Source organism: Trichoderma breve, chromosome 1 (assembly GCF_028502605.1).
Source record: "Trichoderma breve strain T069 chromosome 1, whole genome shotgun sequence".
Lineage (NCBI taxonomy): Eukaryota > Fungi > Ascomycota > Sordariomycetes > Hypocreales > Hypocreaceae > Trichoderma > Trichoderma breve.
This window is the reverse complement of record NC_079232.1, coordinates 4,869,116-4,887,048: the sequence shown is the minus strand read 5'-3', so window position 1 is coordinate 4,887,048 and position 17,933 is coordinate 4,869,116. Positions and strand designations below refer to the sequence as shown.

The following is a 17,933-nucleotide window of genomic DNA, read 5'->3' as shown; positions in this document are numbered from 1 at the left end:
GAGAGGCTCCGCAGACGATGTCCAGAATCAATTAAGAGGGCGTTTTTTGACGTCACCATAGAACATTACCTCTGAATTTATAAGAAAAAGTGCCTTTTACATAACGAATAACTAAGACGTCAAACAAAGGGCGCTGGTCTGTCTATACCGTTGAAGGTGCCAAAACCCGACAACCCCTCAGTTTGGGGGGCTGAGATGTTGGTCAAGCCACATATCAGGGCGGTTTTCACCCCAACGAGAGTGCAAGCCACAGATGGTCAAATTAAGGTAAAAGGACGGGTGACCAGAATCTTCCACTGAAGATCTGGGGAAAACGCCAAAGCTCAAGATCTACAGTATGGAGTCGTGCCGCTTAATGTTTTCTCCTACGAGAACATTCCAAGTACAAGCTAAACTCGCAAACTTGACCGAGCATCGGAAAAGGGACAAGCACTTGCGTTATTGCACAACGAAGTTCGTCGCCGCAAAGGAGATCTAGGAGATTCGCCTCATCGCCCAAAACGGCGCTTTCTTTCGAGATCGGAGTACGCCGTACCGAAGCACAGCTCGTGCGTGGCACACTCACACAGACACTGTACACACACAAGCACACAACAAAAAATTGCTCGGTGCTTCATTCAGGGCAACGTCTGTGTGGGGCGTTTCTCCAGAACGCCACCAAGGGTCCTTTCGGCTCAATGGCTTTTGCCCTCCTGCGCCTTTATTCGCGCGGCGTCGCCGAAATCTCCTGAAGAAACTTTGGGGGAGCCCCAAACGAGAAAACGAAACGAAACGGCTGCAAGGGCGGTGCGACGTGACGACGACCGTCGCGGGAAAGAGAGCCGAAGCCGTGTTCCCAAGTGACGAGCCTAGCCAATTGGTAGGCTACGGATGCTTCGTCTTGACGCTGCGGTATCTTTGGGCTGGCGAATCGCAGGCTCTAGGGCCCCCATTGTCAAGTACATACATTGGTGCTGCTCATACGTGGTGCCAGTCGTTGCAGTGTGTACGACAACAAACCGTTCGCAGCGGCCAATTATGTGCTTGTTTCACGCAAGGCAGCTCTAGACATGTAAAAGTTGAAGCAACCACAGCGAAACGTTTCCACGCCATGGTCCGATGGCCGAACATTCCAGATCCCCCATCGTGGCACCTATCGCATCCGCCTCCTCCCCCATGGGGTGAGGAGTTTTGTTTTGCCTCTTTTTTTTTTTTTAAAAAGTGTGTGAGGGAGAGTTTGCTTATGCGGCAACCAACTGCCCCCTTGAGCTTTTCATTAATCAAAGAATGTGTTCCTGCGTCAATCGGACAGGACAAAGGGGGAGGGTCAGAAAAACATGTTTCAGCCTAAAGGCTGTTTTTGATTCTCATCCAAGAAACCGACTCGTCACCCAAAGAAGGTTTCTGGGAGTATTAGAGCTTACGGCATCAGGTAATATACCGATATTTGCCCTCACAAGACATAAGTACTTGTACTGTATCAATCTTGCCAAAGAGCCTAGGGGCAAATATGTGTAATAAGTGCCCGTACTTTTGTGTCTGACAACGGAAGAACCGTGGGGAGTGAGCCCGACAAATACTCCAGGTTTTAGTGCACACCCCCATGGAGGCGTAACACGTTGCATCGTCAGAAACGAGAGGGTGAAAAAGTCCCAGCCTGGACCTGAGGCTGATGATGCAATGTGAGGACCCTATTGGCTGTTTCCCATCTTCCTTCCCAGCGGCCCCCAATCGCCAAGGGATTCGGTCTCTTCCAACCCACGTCGTATTAATCTGCAAACTTGTTCTCCGTTGAATAAAGAGCAAAAAAGTCCGGAGCCCCGCATAAGCGTTTTCCTTCTCCAGGTCTAGATCTTCAAATGATTCGGAGCGAGATATGGCGTGGTATCTGTAGTACCATTGCACAAACGAGCACCACTGGACCCCATTTGCCCATTCGGACCATGTTAGATCATAACTGATAGGAGAGGTTGTGGGTGGCTCGGCCGGCGCTGACCGTCAGCTTTAATTAGTATTAGCCGTCCCCTCTGTACCCCCCTTAGGCGTGGACTTTGGCCTTTCCGTCCCATTAGCCGGCATAGTTTCTTATCAAAGAGCACGCCAATCGCGAACCGGAGGCGCGGAGTGTCGCAATCTCCAACCAAGCAGATGCGTCAGCCATTGGTGAGTTGATGCCGAGGCGATGCTTCGGCTATCGCACGGGGCACAAACACCCGCAGCAAGCTGTCGAGAATGGTGAAAGCTTCCAAGGCCCGTATACCGAGCGGAGCCCCGCCTCCGCTGGAGAAATTGGGAAATTGGGGGCAGAGTCACGATAAGCACGTGGGTGATGGCGAGGTCTGATTTGGCTCGGTCAGTGTCCACCTTGTGCGCCGCTGAGCGAGAAAAGATAATCGAGGCGATACGCACGATGGATTTTTTCATTTCTCTTCCCCGTGTTACATGTGAAACTGGGCAAGATGACGGGCGTCCAGCACGGAAATCGGGGCCCTAGGAATTCCGGCCGAGGGCCATCAAGCAACGTACCAATCTCGAGAGGCAAGGCCTGGGATGTACTGCCGCGAGCTCCCCGAGTTGAAGCATTCCAGAGTCAGCATCTGGCATCCCTTTTGGTTGATATCTGGCCTGCTTCTGCTCTGGAACCCGGTTGACCCCAGTCCAGGCCCTCTGTATATTGTTGGGTCTTGCCTCTCCGTAATTCAGCCGAATAGGCCGTTCAATATCTCTCCATATTGGGACATCCCCCATCTTCCGTCGGGGAGATCCATTTTGAACCGGTATCTCGGTTTGAAGCAGTAGTCTATGTAGTATTGGCTATTGTATACATCTTTGGTGCTAGCGCTACCCTTTTTTGTCAATGTTATGCGCATACTCAGCTGTCAGTCCGTACCTGTATGCAGTTGGCAGTGTTGCTTCCAGGCAATAGTCTCTCTAGCCACTTTTGACAGGCATGGACCTTTTTCCTAGTTGGACTAAAATGTACGCAGCACTTTGTTTGCGCCGAGCATTGATCCGGAATACATGTCCCATTGATGTCCTGATACGAAGGATTCCATAGATGGACCGAATATTGAACGAAACGATCAGATCACGCCCATCCATCCTTATCACCTTTCATCTCCCCTGCGTGGGGTTTTAGCGGGCATTGATTTGACCTGGTGGAGGTTGTCAAGGGGTGCTGTCAGGATAACACCTGAGCGAAAATGGGGCGACTCCAAATATGGCCTCATCAGTTTATACCGCCGTTGGTACTCCGTAACTCCATGCCTGTGCTTGAAGTACCCGCCGCGAGGAGGGTTTTCTGATGAATCACCACTTCTCTCCGGAAGAAGGCGCCAAAGGATTATTTGATGCTCACCTAAAGCGGCCGTGTTTGGTGGATTGGACGGGACGCAACCATTGCCATCTTTGCTCCCCCTTCCATACAGGTGATAATCCTCCGTATTGGTGGATATTTTCCCATTTTATTTTTGGGCCATGAAACCAAAGCACAGGCTCTGTAACCTCTGTTTCATCGCTGCATACTCCAAGCAGGTCGCATTCAATGCCTTGGGCAGCCTGGGGCAGCCTGCAGAGTTCCTTGTCCGGGGTGTCGGCCGGTCTTCCCCGTTCCGAGAAAGTTACGTGGCGGTTTGGTTCGGTGACAAGGGGAACAACATTCAGGAGATCTAAGATCATTGACCCCCCGGATTTCCTGAAACAGCTTAGGCGGCGCAAGGGTCGGCTTTCTAGATGTACATATGTATCCAAGAATACATGGCCAGGCGGCTGATACAGGGCGGCACAAATTACAACTCCTGCACAGTCGTTGTAGCATGAACACAGGCAGCAGTGAAAGGCCGGGGTCGGGAAACAGAGTTGATAGAGAGACGCGCTAATAGCAATGGCGAATCCGTTTGACGGGTGCCTAGACTGTGGAATGGATACTTGGCACCACTGCGGATCAGTTCTGCTGAAGCCCAGAGCACGCCTTGCGATAAGAATCCATCACTTGGACAATACGAATGGGGAGGTGGCGGCCGTGCCAGAACTAGCCGCCAGTTTGCGCTGCCACCAATTGCAGGGAAAAATCTGGTGAGAGATAACAACCCCCACATTCTACCGTAGGGAGGAACCAGGGGTGTTTCTGGGGACCCCGGCCGGGGTGATGGAGGTAGCATAATTTGGCAGGCCCCTTCCAAGACATGTTGCGCCGAGGATAAGGAAGGTGAAGAGTCATGGAGAATAATAGTCGGGAGTGTGTCTTCCGTATCTGGACCAAAGGAGCATGTACTTTTGGGCTCCAAGGGCGCGCTAGGAATGGTGGACGCCACTTGGTCCGGTTGGTGAGTGAGAAGAATAGGAAAGTCTGGGGAAGCATCCTCTGGGGAATGCTGCATATTTCCATATCCACACCCTTGTCTCACGGACCGTCGCGATCGCCTGTGAGGAAGCAAGATGAACCAGCTCAATTACGGACTCGCGTTCGGAAAAGGGCAGTGGTAGTAGCAATGCCCACTCCTCGGAGCATCCAGTGAGCGGAGGGGCAACATGGTCTCAGCGAGCTAACAACTGTGCTGATCACCACGACCTAGCATTGTCAAGGCAGGTCGCATTTATTCGCTAACGCCATTCATTCTTCAGGTGAGGCAAGATTGGCTCTGCGAGATCGCTGGAGACCGCTTTGCGGACGCTACGGTAGCCTCAGACCCTCTGCCATGACCAACAGAAATCAGACCATAGGAAGGGCGACGGCAGGTGATGGAGAGGAAAGGGGTGCCAAATAGCCGAGACACGGAAGAGACATGAAGAGACTGTATCTCGATCCTGCTGCAACTAGCAGGAAGTCCTGTAGCTGTTACTTGGTAGGTTGAGGCCTGGATACAGACTGGTTGCAGTAGTGAGTTGAATGCAGAAAGAGACCAGAATAAATTGAACGTAAAAAGAGTTGGTCGCGCTATTCTGCATGCGTCTGGCTCTCGCTCTCTTTGGGGTTGCTTAAGCGCCTGGGCTGTATTGCGAACCAGTAGACGGCTGTCATCAAGTGATTGACAGGTTCCTCGGAGGCGTGACCACATACTCCATGGGGGTTTGCCATCCCACGATAACGACTTGTGGACTTGGCTCTCCCCTGATATCGGCGCAGAGTATGGAGGTGCTTGATAACCTGACCCCAACTGGCGAGCCGCCATGGCTATTGTTGGTGGGCGTGACACTTGAAGACCCCCACATTTGGTCCATGAATATGTATTCATTATCATTGCGACTGATGGACGGGATGGGAGCTGTCACTGCGGCCCCCAAACAGCGGGATGTAGTGTCCTGATGACCCTCGAAACCGGGGATTGGAAGAGTACGGGCGCTGTCGAAGTAGCAAGACGAAGCCAGCTGACTGGGCAGTGCTAAGCATATCTGCGCAAAGAGAAGACGAAGACCGCAAAGAGACGAGAACGGGAGTATGCGCACGTGTCCAGTTGTTGCACATACCACAGCACCAATCTTTTCCTACCCATGCTCTCTTTTCTCTCGTGAGCACTGTATTTCTCTCTCTTTCATTTCCTTTTCCTGTTTCTCCCTCATCGTCGTTCTCTCTCACTCTATCATTCTGTCTCTTTTTTTTTTCTTAGTGAAATTCCACCCCGGCATCGCATCATCTCACGTTGCCCTACTAGCAAGGAGGAATGCACGACGCAGTGGAATTTAGTGCTATAAGCACAGTTAGCATGCTGTGAGTGAACGCTAGCACCAGGCCACCTTGGCTTTCAGGTTAGCGTTCGGCCCCACGACACGGGAAAATGAGTCGTGCCCAGAAGCCAGTTGAAAAGAGAGAGTAATGGCTTCGTCCTGGCAGCGAGCCACGGGCGATCATTGATGCGCAAAAGAGCCGGTTCTTTTGTGTGCGCCAGCCAAAAACCACCCACACCAGACCAAGCCGTATTCCGTACCTGTAGGCTATCCGCAAAAAGACGCCAGTATTCCCAGGTGCTGGTGGGCAAAAAGGAACCTGGGAAAAGCCTCCAGAACTCGACGGCCGCACGCAGCGTCATGCTGTTCAAAACCGTCCTAGGCGACTCTCCCGTCTTGGTTTCGTCTCCAGGTAGTACTTGTTCGTCCTCCATACCTCAGAAAGCCACGCGAATAGCTTTTCCGGGGAATGGCGGCCAATCAGTCGAGCACGACAGAGGCTGCGCCTCATTCCGCCCGATACCGTACAGAGCAGCAAGCCGGGGGTACATCGAGCTGGGACATGGCAGTTGAGGTTAGTGATGGCGATGGACTGAGAAACGTAATTTGAATCTGAGGTGTACGAGTAAGAAGCTCGCTCGCCCAGTGGAGCGGGAATCAGAAAAAAAAAAAAAAAAAACTGCTAAGAAAAATTCTCAACAGAAAGGCACACACAAAACCGCACGCCAAAAAATGGAAAGAACCTCCCTTCACCGTGGTTTCCACTCTCGCTATTTGGCGCCGAGGGGCGTCCCAATAGCGGCAAAACGCTCAACTCTTTTTGGTGAGGGGGGTGGCAGCGCATCTGAGAGAACACTGCATTGAGCACGTTAGTAACATGTACCGTCGTCGAGGTGGTACCTCCGTCAACAGCGAGAATCTCCCGTGGGCCGAGCTGGCATCGGCCATCTCACTGAGCCTTGTACTAGGTATCTGACCCAAGCGCACACCCCGCCATCGCACGCCCCCTCCTTGTGGTCCCCTTCGCCCCAGCTGGGGCTCCCACTGAGGGCGAGGGCTGGGGCTTTGAATGCTGGGGCTGGCTGGTACAAACATTCGAGAGCAGCCAAGTACCCCGTACCCCTTTCGTGCCCTGGCTACGTGTCCCGTCTGCTCCCCTCCAGCGCCCCGTCGCGCCATCCAGCCCACTGGACTGTGCCGTGCAGTGCTGTTGCACCCCCAAAGGCACTGCCTAAGCCCTGCGTGACGCCCCTGATTTACCGCCGCGTGTAGCGAGGTCTAGCATGTGCTTGCGTTGATGCATTGAGGTACTTGTCCGCAAGTACCTGCACTCCCTCCCAGTCCCATGTACGAAGTACCGACCCGGCCGAGCCCGCCCTTATTAAAGCGATTGCCTCCCCCAGTCCCCTCCTTCTCCCGAAGGAAAAAAAAAAGTCTCCCTCGATCAAGCAAAACAAAAACCACACCATAGCCACTCACCCAATCTAATATCGCATCTCGATCTTCCAACTACCGACGACAAGAGCCTCTTTCGCCTTAGAAGGCAAGCAACATCAGCGTCAACACCAGCTACAAGCAGATAATTACACAGCGGTCCTGCACAGCGGTCCTCCCCACTACAAGGACAACGGCATATAACCACTCCACCAGCGGATAATCTCTTGCCAACCCACACGCTCGCTTCTCTGGCCGTCTAGTCAACGTTTACTCGCTTTGGCTGCCGCTCGATCACATGCAACGAGCTCAGTCTGCCGTGGATTTTTCCAATCTACTCAATCCAACTTCGGCAGCAGGACAGGACAGCGACGCCGAGCAAGGCAGCGGAGCCATGTCTACCGCTGCGGTTACCGTCATCAAGCCCAATGGGCCTATCCCAGGAGCGCAGTCAACGGAGACTGCCAACGAGCTTCCTCGTCCCTACAAGTGTCCTCTTTGTGAAAAGGCCTTCCACCGTCTGGAGCACCAGACCAGGCACATCCGCACTCACACGGGCGAGAAGCCCCATGCCTGCCAGTTCCCTGGCTGCAGCAAGAAGTTCTCTCGTTCCGATGAGTTGACTAGGCACTCGAGGATACACAGCAACCCCAACTCCAGGCGCGGCAACAAGGGTCAGCAGCAGCACCAGCAGCACCTTCACCACCAGGGTCTTCCTCACCACATGCACGTCGATGGCATGATGCCCCCTCCAGTGCCAAAGGCCATCCGCTCTGCTCCCACCTCGACTCTGGTCTCGCCTAACGTCTCGCCTCCCCACTCTTACTCCTCGTTTGTCATGCCCCAGACCCCCATGGCTCACTACAACCGTGGCAACGATATCACTATGCTGGCAAAGGCTGCAAACCAGATCGAACGGGAAACTCTCTCTGGCGGCCCGTCTAACCACAACTCAAGGCATCACCCCTACTTCGGCCAGGGCCTGCCGAACTCTCGAGGCCACCCGCCTTCCCTTTCCTCGTACCACATGGCGAGATCTCACTCCAATGACGATGATGATCATTACAGCAGCATGAGGCATGCCAAGAGGTCGAGGCCTAACTCACCCAACTCTACGGCTCCCTCTTCTCCCACCTTTTCCCACGATTCTCTGTCTCCCACCCCGGATCACACTCCCATCGCAACTCCCGCTCACTCCCCTCGACTCCGCCCCTTTTCGGGCTATGAGCTGCCGAGTCTGAGAAACCTGTCTCTGCAGCACAACACGACTCCGGCGCTGGCCCCCATGGAGCCCCACCTGGATGCTCCCCAGTTCCCCCCTCAGCTGCAGGCAAACAACAACCGCAGCCCCGGCATGTCGCTTACCGATATCATCAGCCGCCCCGACGGGAGCCAGAGGAAGCTCCCTGTTCCTCAGGTTCCCAAGGTGGCGGTGCAGGATCTCCTCTCAGACGGTGTATTCCCTAACAGCGGCAGAAGTTCAACTGCAGGCAGTCTTGCAGGTGGCGACCTCATGGATCGGATGTAGAGAATCCCTTGCTTTGGCGCCTCGAATGACTTGATGACTTTGGGCTATAGAAGGATAGAAAGAGACGGCGTTTATGGCATGGAAATGGAAATGGAAATGGAAATGGAAAGAGTCGTCCCTCGAAGGACTTGACACGGCTATTTTTTTCTTCCCTTTTTTGTTTTCTTCTTGATTTTTTTTTTTTCATTGCAGGGCATGGAATCCTATACAAGACGGATGGCCAAAGGAAATATAGACATCACCACTTCCCCAACGGATTACTGTTGACTACTACTTTTTTTTTTCTGTTTCTTCTCTTCTCTTGTTTCGGATTGTTTCTATACAGTGGAAGATTTTATTATTGGATTCAACTGAAAGTTGGCCCAAAAAAATCGAAAAAGACATGATGATTATTTTACACACTCACGCGCTCCAATCTTTCATCATATCTGTACAACCAAAGCAATTTCTTTTTACCTGTTGTTTCTTGGTATATTTGCATCCCACATGCCGCTAGAAAGCCCGTCTCCGGCATTTGGCATCTGAGGGCTTCGGCAACGGCATGGGCTGGCATTTGACTGGGGAATACCAAAACACGTTTGGTGTTACAAAATATGGGGAAACCTCATGCACTATGGGGGAGGCGGCAGCGCTATTCAGGGGTGGACAGGTAATGGAGGGGGGATTGAAGGGGGAGGAAAAGCCACGGGCAAGCGGTGCATCCGTGGGACCCGTGGTTGCGAAGCATGACTTCATAGACATGGAAAAGCTGAATGATTTATCTGGGATCTTTGGTATTCTAGGTACTAGGTAGAATACGGTAATGGTAATGGCAAGTGGGCGGACACTTCTGCTCTCTTGTGTAATGTTTGAAAAGAGTTGATGTTTCATTCGCCTTTATTTTGCGTTTGGGGTTTGAGGCTATCCTTCCGGTGTTTCCCGCCTTATCTCCTGATGGTCAACCGGCTATCGTACGAAGGGGAATGAGATAAGTGATCAGAAGTACCTACTCCCGTAATACGGAGCACTTGGGCTAAAAGAAAGAGCGAAATTGCGGGGGAGGGGGTGGTAGAGTTTTTAGTTTATCCGGAGAAGCCTTAATTCAAGCTCTGTCTCAGTCTCATTTTCACTCTCACTGGGTATGTTCTTAGTAAAGCACCGGGGAGGAAGAATGGCGAGATTGATGTTGCTCTTGAGCCAAGGTCGGTATCTGTCTAGCGTTGATTGCATGTACACTGAACCGACATTCTCGTAGGGCGGGTCTCAGCGCTAGGAAGGTTTATCTCTGGGGGAGGCAATCAGGCGGGATACATGATGTGTCCACAGCTTTTCCTGGTGCATTGAGGGGGTGGTTTTGCTTTTTTCCCGGGGGGGTGTCTGGGCAGAATTAGAGGGGGGGGGACGATTTGTTTGGCTCGCTTGGATGGAATGCAATGGAAGGGGGGAGGAGAGCCCTGTGTGGGAGGGAATACCACTTAGATACGGGGGGAAGAGATTCTGGTGGTTTGAAATGATTTGCTGGGGGGGATGGCCATGATACGAGTGCTACTAGTGAGAGTGTTATCGTGGATAGGCAAGCATGTGCCTTGCGTGGTTGTGCTGCTGTAACTCTGACTGTGACTCTTCGACGGCCACATGGCTTCCCTTGTGTGTTGAATTTCTCGCACCTGATGCTGAGAAATAATATGATGATGGCTTGATACGAGAAAAAGTGGCCTGCGTGTGATACACATGATTGCCTTGTGTGCAGCCTCAAGTTTCGTTGCGCGAGGCGGGCCTCTTTTGTTTGTGCGCAGGCCGAAAGGCTATGAATAGCACCAAATCTCAGGCATTCGCAGCCCGTCTGGCGGATTTGATTGGATTCCGCCAAGTCTGGGGACTCCGTATTATCAGGCCTGTTTGATGCGACTCCGTATTATCAGGCCTGTTTGATGCGACTCCGTACAGGCTGTGAGACGGCGCCATGCATAACATGCAGAGCCTGAGGATGGGCAAACTCCTTGGCCTCTTCTGGGAGCCGCTGTTATCATCTTACAAGCTCGAAACACGCGTGTTCCTTCCATTCTGTTTTGGATCGTGTCCATGGTGGCGTCGCACGCTCTTGTGCGAGCCTCTGTAAAATCTCACACCCTCTTATCCTATCATTTGAGCGGGCATGTGGCCATTTGCTCCCCCATCACATCACTCTCTCCCCCACAGCAGAACGACGACGCCCGGCCGACGCCCGTCATTTGTTGTTCCTTTTTTTTTTTTTTTCAGGGTCCCTGGCACAGCCTGTTCATGCGTGGTTTAGGGAGTACATGGACCGTATGAGTATGAGTACACGACAGCCTTGGAGCCTAGGCTTCGAAAAGGTGCCCCCGGGCCGGTTTAAGTCGGCCGGTAAGGCTGGGAGGGATTTTGTTGGGTTTTCCGGACTGTGACGCAAGAGAGCAAAACCCTGCTGGGACGGGTCTAGATGGGATGGATCGAGATCACGTCAGCGGTCTTTGGAGCTAACTACTGTTCCGCTGTGAAGAGGAATAAAAAATTGCACCAAGTTTGTCAAGAGAAAATGATATTGGTCGCCCTGAGTATGACGTGTTTCACTCGGGACGGCACACGCGTTGCCCGTTCTAGCTAAGATGATGGCGGGTGATCTGATCAACAGATGATGGTGGTGCTGGTGTTCTCTTTACAGTACACCAAAACCTTTAGGTACTTCCTCTTACCTGTACATACTATCACGGAGATGGAATCACGGAGTAATATGGAGCGGTGATAAAGTCCATATCCGAGACCGGCCAAGTAAAAAGGTGAGAAGAGCCCATGGGCAGTCAAATGCTTCGCCTCGACTTTGACGGCCACACGTACGGAGTACAAGCAAGTAATAGGAGAAATGTAACTGTGTTTTACGTACAAGTACGGAGTGCTGTACGGTGAGTGGAACTAATGCAGTGCGTTTGCTACTGTTGTGTAAAGCGAACGGTGAGGTGGCTTGCATGATTCGTCTGTTACAGATGCTGCAGCTGAGACTCGCACTGAGACACGAAAGGCACCTTTCTTTTTCTCTTCTTCTCTTTTTCTTCTACGTTTTACTTACACCTTCTCTTCACCGCTTCAAAACAGCCTGGCGAATGAAAAGACTTTGCCTGACACATACACAAGGCGTTAGCGGGAATGTGTGCTGCGTGTGTGTGTGCACCAAACAGCGAAGCCTTGTTATGTGCCTGTTTTACCCGCAGCGCCGCCTTTGCAACCACTCACAACCGCTCACCACCAACTCACGACCTAAGTTTCGAGGTGGTGTGGTGTAAAGAGCACGCAGAGGAGTCGGGTTGGTTGCTTGTCAAGAAATAAGGGGGCTTTTTCGAGGAATGGCGGGGCTGCGGTGGTGGGGGTTTGGGTTTCTCCTGGGCCTCCAGTGTGAAGCATTCGTCGTCTTGTGTCTCCCTGTGTATGTACTCCATACCGATGAAAAATTTTCCGCAGTGGCTTTGTTTGGCTTTGGCTTTTGGCTTTTGGCATTGGGTTGTGTTTTGGCTTGCTCCGTTCTCTATACGGAGTGCCGCGTCTCCCCCACGTGAGCCACAAGATGAATCATGGGGAGAGTTCATGGCACATGTTCTAAATACTTTATACGGAGTGCTGTACTGTGCAAGAGACTTGGGCATAGAATTGCTGCACGGCCCTAATTGGGCACTGCACTCTTCTGATTCATTGCAAATACTAATACTCTTGAAGAAAACGCCTTGTATGGCTTCCTGAATTCCCAGTAGGATGGGATCAAAGATGCTACATCCTTCGTGGCCACTAGCTCAACTTGCCGCTCTCAAACATTTCAGATTTAGCCATCTCGCCAGTGTGGGGGTGGGGTTGGGAGCCGGCACGACGGCGTCAGCAGACTCATTGTCGTGATGTAAGCCTTTGATCGCGAAAAGACGCATTGGAATGATATTGTGCTCTCAGGCTATTTTGGCAGAGACGGGATGGAATTCTCCCCAGCCGTTGGGTGTTATCCTCGTCATCTATCAAGGCAAAGCATGAGGATTGCTGCTAACACGCTAATCGTCTGGATCTTACCCCTCTGGAGTCTGAGTGGATGATCGACTCCTCGTTCATGTCTAGCTCCAACGTGAGTGAGCTCTACCATGGCCAGGCAAATCCTCGATATCATATCAGTTTGCATGAGGGTCATGCACATGTACGAGTATGTATGGACAATCTCTGATTAGCACCGGCTCAGACATGAACTAGGCCTGGGGAAGGCGGGGAAATACAATCCGTCAATTCTGCCTATCTTGCCGATAAAGCATTCATGCAAGCTGGATATCTTCCGGGGGGCTCCCTCGCAGCAGCTCGCCTTTGTTTCTTATCTTGCGTTTGCCGGCGATACTCGCGGGGAATTTTGGTGCCTCGAGCTTGAGAACAAGGCCGCGGCCTCGCCTTTCGGTTTCCTAATCCGAGCATGTGGCCAAAAAAGCTGCACCGAGGCTAGATTCATGGGCTATTACAGGGCGATTCCCTCGGGCGATGCGGGAGGAAGGGTAGAGACGGCCCCAGCTTTGGTCTCGGTGCTAGCCACAGCTTGATATGATGAAATTGCAGCCCCCACGAAGCCATCGCTGCGAATACCGTACGGTACCGAGTACCATGCACCACTGGAGATCCTTCTTGTGCTGGGGATCGCCTGTGGGGTTAGCAAAAGACATCACGCTTCCCGGCGATAAGTGGCCAATATAGGAAAAGAGCAAGATGCTGGGGACCCTGAAATAGTGCCTATCTTGTCAGCTGAACATGGAGCGCCAGGAATACAATCGTCGACCGGACCGCAGTTTTACGGGCGACTCTTCAAGCCATCGTCGTCGTTGCGGGTGGATCAGAGAGAGCGCTTGCGGCGCCAAATTCGCATTGTGAGACAACAATGTCCCAATCTTGCCTGTTTGTGGATTGTTGCGATTTCTACTCTTACTCGTGCGCAAAAATACGAAGAGCCTGTTACAGCGGTAGCCGCATCAAGCTCCTCGCTTCCAGGGACTTGGGCTTTTCCTACGGATAATGAGGCTCATCTCCAGATTTCCCGCACCCCACCCGCCAGGGACCTCGCCATCGACGCACAATCATCTAACAAAAGAATCTCAATTGGAAGTAATATAACAAGTGGGCTTTTCTCGGACACGGCTGGCCTGTTACGTTGCAGTGCCAAGTTGGCAAAAAAGGGAACTCGGTCAAGAAACGAAAATTTTTCCTTCTCGCCTGGGGAAGTCATCCAGGGAACGAAAAAAAGTACTGTGCGTATCCGGAGTTGCTTTGCGCAAGCGGAATTCCCAGCAAGGAATGTATCAGCCAATCAATAGCTTGAATTGCGGAGGGCGTCAATCCATCAATCAAACGCCCCTGCTGGCCTTGATCTGATGCCTGTGTGGGCTCGTTCTAGGTCTGTCTGCACACGGCGATTCATATGTATGGGCAGGGATTTAGGAGTACGGAGGACTTGGTATCAATTCTACGCACTTGTAAGATACGGTCCTCAGTCTTGTTGATGGCTTTGTCGTTGAATTGACTTGTGTTAGGAAGAGTTGACTTGACGCACATCCCTGTTGTTCGTGCCAGCACAGCTGTCGGCATTGGTCTGGACATGTGCATCTGCTTGACTCTCATACCGCATGCAGCTGCTTGATGCCAGCCTGTCTATATCTGCAACTGGATTACTCGTGCCTGGATGCTGAATGACTCGGGGGAGGGTCGCTGCAGAGTGGCCTTGTTCAATGCTATGCAAGGCACCGGAAGGGGGCCCGGAGACGGACACCGCAACTTTCATCTTCTCTCCGTACAAATATGCAGCTCCGGCATAATGTGAAATGCGAAGCTCATCTTACGAGATCCGCAAACAGCCTGGAACGCGGGCAACCCCAACAAGAACGAGAGCCGCAAGCGACTGCTGGAGCCACTACATCAGATCATAACTGTTATCATACAACACATGCAGGACGCAATTGATCCGAATACAACCCCGTTAATGCTGCCTTTTGATTTGCCGGCCTTCCGGCTACGTGTGTATCGGCACACAGGCAGCACGATCGGATGATAGCGATCCACTCCTATGATCATCTCACGCCTCATGCACAATATATTAAATCCGCAGGTTGCTGGCGCCGAAGGGCACTACGCTGATGGCCAATGCCAAGAGCCGATGCATATGTACTCCGTACGGATGTATGTATGTGCCCTCTCCTTACCTCTCCACCGCTTCCTTGATTCGCCTTCCCTCCCATTCTTCGGGCAAACAGTGGACTGCGCCGTGGAAACGCCAGATTGATACGCAGGGGAGGGGATGCCATGGCTTCAATGCGCCGAAATCGAGCCATCGTGGGGCTCCAGGGAACCAGAGCAAAGCCGCAACAGGTCCGTTGTCGAGAAATACTTGCTCCTTAACTCCCTGCCTGCCTGCATCGCTGAAGTGGATTTGAGCGGCTCCAGACTGGGGTAATGCCAATTACTCCGTAAATGCCGCTCCTCTGAACAATGGATCATGATGCAGCAGGAAACTCGAAATGTTTTCCCCACAGTCTTAGTGTACCCAATTGCCCAGGGATATCGATGCGACAGCACGGAGTAGGGAGCACGGAGTAGCACCCAAGTTCTTTTGCATATGAGAAACAAGAGCTACGAGATGAATCTTACTTGTCCGGGCAGCTCAGTGCCTTGTCCGCACATGCAATCTCATCAAAGAGCGTCGGCTAACTCAAAAGCCCTCTAGCTCAAAAGCTAACAATATCACATCACCATCTCTCGGATAATTAACCGAACCAGAGGTTATTTCAAGCATGTGAAAATAGCAGCACTTGGCATCTCGGAGATCTTTGATGTGTGTTCGGCACAGAGGCAGTGCCGACATATCACTCCCCTTCCGCTCAGCCGATTGAAGAAAAAGAGGCCCGGCACGTAAATTGAGTTTGGATGGCTTTCTGTCCCGCAGCGGAACGCAAAATTAAGAGAGATACTCCGTACGATTACAATTGAGATGCAGGGAGATCCCAGGAATCGATCGGACCGAGAAGGTGTTAATTCGGCTGCTTAACCGACCAAAACCCTGATGCCAACCCCCAGTGGTTCGGCAAGGAAACTTTCCGGCCACAACGATCCAATCGGCCTGAGTGAATGATACACCTGGGTTTCTAAATGGTTGTTGTATTTTCTATTGATATCTATCTGCGCAGCTGCCGCAGGACTTCCGTTTGTGAGCGTGAACACTGCCGATACAGAAAATTATCCCAAAAAGGGTTGTAAGAGTATGCCTACATTCGCCAGTGTAAATCCTGTCATCTGTTACTATCAACAGATATAATAGCTGCTATGTACATGTAGATAAGAGCCATCGGCATTCGCTGACAGCCCAACCCGATAGTTCCCGACGCTTGAGATTGATAACAAAGACAATCAGTGGGCTTGCATAACTTTGTATCGACAAACAAGAGGTACATCCTTTTAGGCAAACATGTGAAGAGCCCGCTACGCCCACCTCTTGGGCGAGTTATGAGTCGAATCACGTCAGTTTTGTGTTCAACCACTCGTTATAAGCATCAGCAGCATGTGAGATAACTTTGGCGCCGCTGATCTAGCAACGAAAGCCGGGCTGAGATTTCCTTGAAGAAAGATATACGAGTACGCGCAAGCGCTAATCCGTTGTAAATCCTCATGAGATACCTTCAAGATGAAACCTGTCTCAATTGTGCTAGTCAGCACATGGCAAAGGACCATGTATCGTCGATTCTGCGGGGTTTGAAGGACACCCTGACGACGACTCTCCTTGCTGCTTGGCCGCATACCACGCATGAATGAGGGATAGGGAGGGTGAGTGTAGTGTACTTGCATTTGCTCAAACTCTTGTACCTTGAACTCAATGCGGAGGCTTCCCCGTTGTCTTGCTTGAATGCGTTACTAGTAGATGGACAAGGGACTTTGACAGCATCTAGCAGGACGAGATGAGACCGATCGTGATCGCGGAGGACCGGTGATGTTAGCCGACGACGCCCAGGCCTCCTCTCGTTTGCCTTTTGGATAAGGAACTTTCGTTGATTGCGCTATATGCGGTCTTCTTTACCTTAACCAGCCGACGTTACCCTTTACACGGCCTTTTTATATGGCTCGCCCCCTCTCAGTGCTCGATTGTGAGCCACACTCTCGGCTCTTCTCTGCATAATAGGGGGAATTGGGGGGGGGTATTCAAGATAAGCATACACAAGCATGGTTGGCTTTCAGACGGGATGCATTCCGATATCACGCCCTTCTGCAAAACCCAAGCCCCTCATTTCCAAACATACATGGCGATTTGTAAACAAGAGGCCCACATTAGCTCAGTTGTTGGCCGCATCTCGGCGGCTTAAATCGATAGAATGGCGAAACCAACGAGTGAGATTCGCTTGTTTTAAGCTGCAGGGGAAGATGGGCCAGATGAATGTTTGGTCCGCGGGGCCCCGGGTTCTGCTGCGGTCGTTGAAGATTGCCAGTGCTTTTCCCGCATTGATGCCCAGTTTGTCGGAAAGGAGAAGGTGTATATGGTATCACGCAGGTCGGGATGCAGGTCTGGCCGCATGGGGGCCAAAAAAGGTACGAAGCAATGGAACGAAACTGGTGTAGAAAGGGCCGACAGCGGGACAAAAAGGAGACACTGTGGCGATGTGCAAAAATACTTATGTAAAGAGGGAGAGGGTGGGAGAGGACATGATGTGGCACGTACTATGGGGAGAAGATGCCGATGCGTTTAGCATGGGAAGATGGGGGATAGTTGATTTGGTGTGTTTCTTCTGGAGGTACTACAATTTAATTTACAGGATTGGTGTGGGCAACACTTGCGGTGACCGAATAGGTAGTTTTCTTGCCCGGCTGAATAGTCCCTTACGTCTTTTGCTTTGCATATCGGCTCTATTCAAGGAGGTGTGCGAAGCGAAATAGATTCCATGAGAGGAGATAGGACAGAGGCTGCTATGGCAAAATAGATCAATGCAACGGCGAAAGGAACTCGACTATTCGTAAGGCTCCTCGAGGGTTATATGCGATATTTGCCGGCGGAAATACTTGATGGGAACGTGTCAATTTGTTCCTATTCGCTGGGTAATGTTGTTGGCCCTGTTGGTTGGTAACTTCGGTTTGACGGAATGGTAAACACAACACTCGGGTATGTTGAATATCAACACTATGGTCGACTATCTGCACTATCATAAAGTGCATTCTAATCCAGTCAAGAGATCCATCGCTATGAAATTTATGCATTTTTATCAGTATGTCTTGAGAAGCAAACAATTATGGCTTCGGTCATCTTCTCAGTAATCCTATTGTTGATTTATCATTGCGCAGCTGTACATGATCG

General features: G+C 51.6%; 1 protein-coding gene across 1 annotated transcript; it reads left to right on the top strand.

Annotated features, from left to right (window-relative positions):
- Nucleotides 1-7,375: 7,375 nt before the first annotated feature.
- Nucleotides 7,376-8,605, top strand: T069G_01451 (uncharacterized protein; the record flags this gene model as incomplete). The annotated part of the gene is made up of 1 exon (XM_056168661.1): nucleotides 7,376-8,605. The coding sequence occupies one exon, from the start codon at nucleotides 7,376-7,378 to the stop codon at nucleotides 8,603-8,605; it is 1,230 nt and encodes a 409-aa protein (XP_056033977.1).
- Between the last annotated feature and the right edge of the window lie 9,328 nt (nucleotides 8,606-17,933).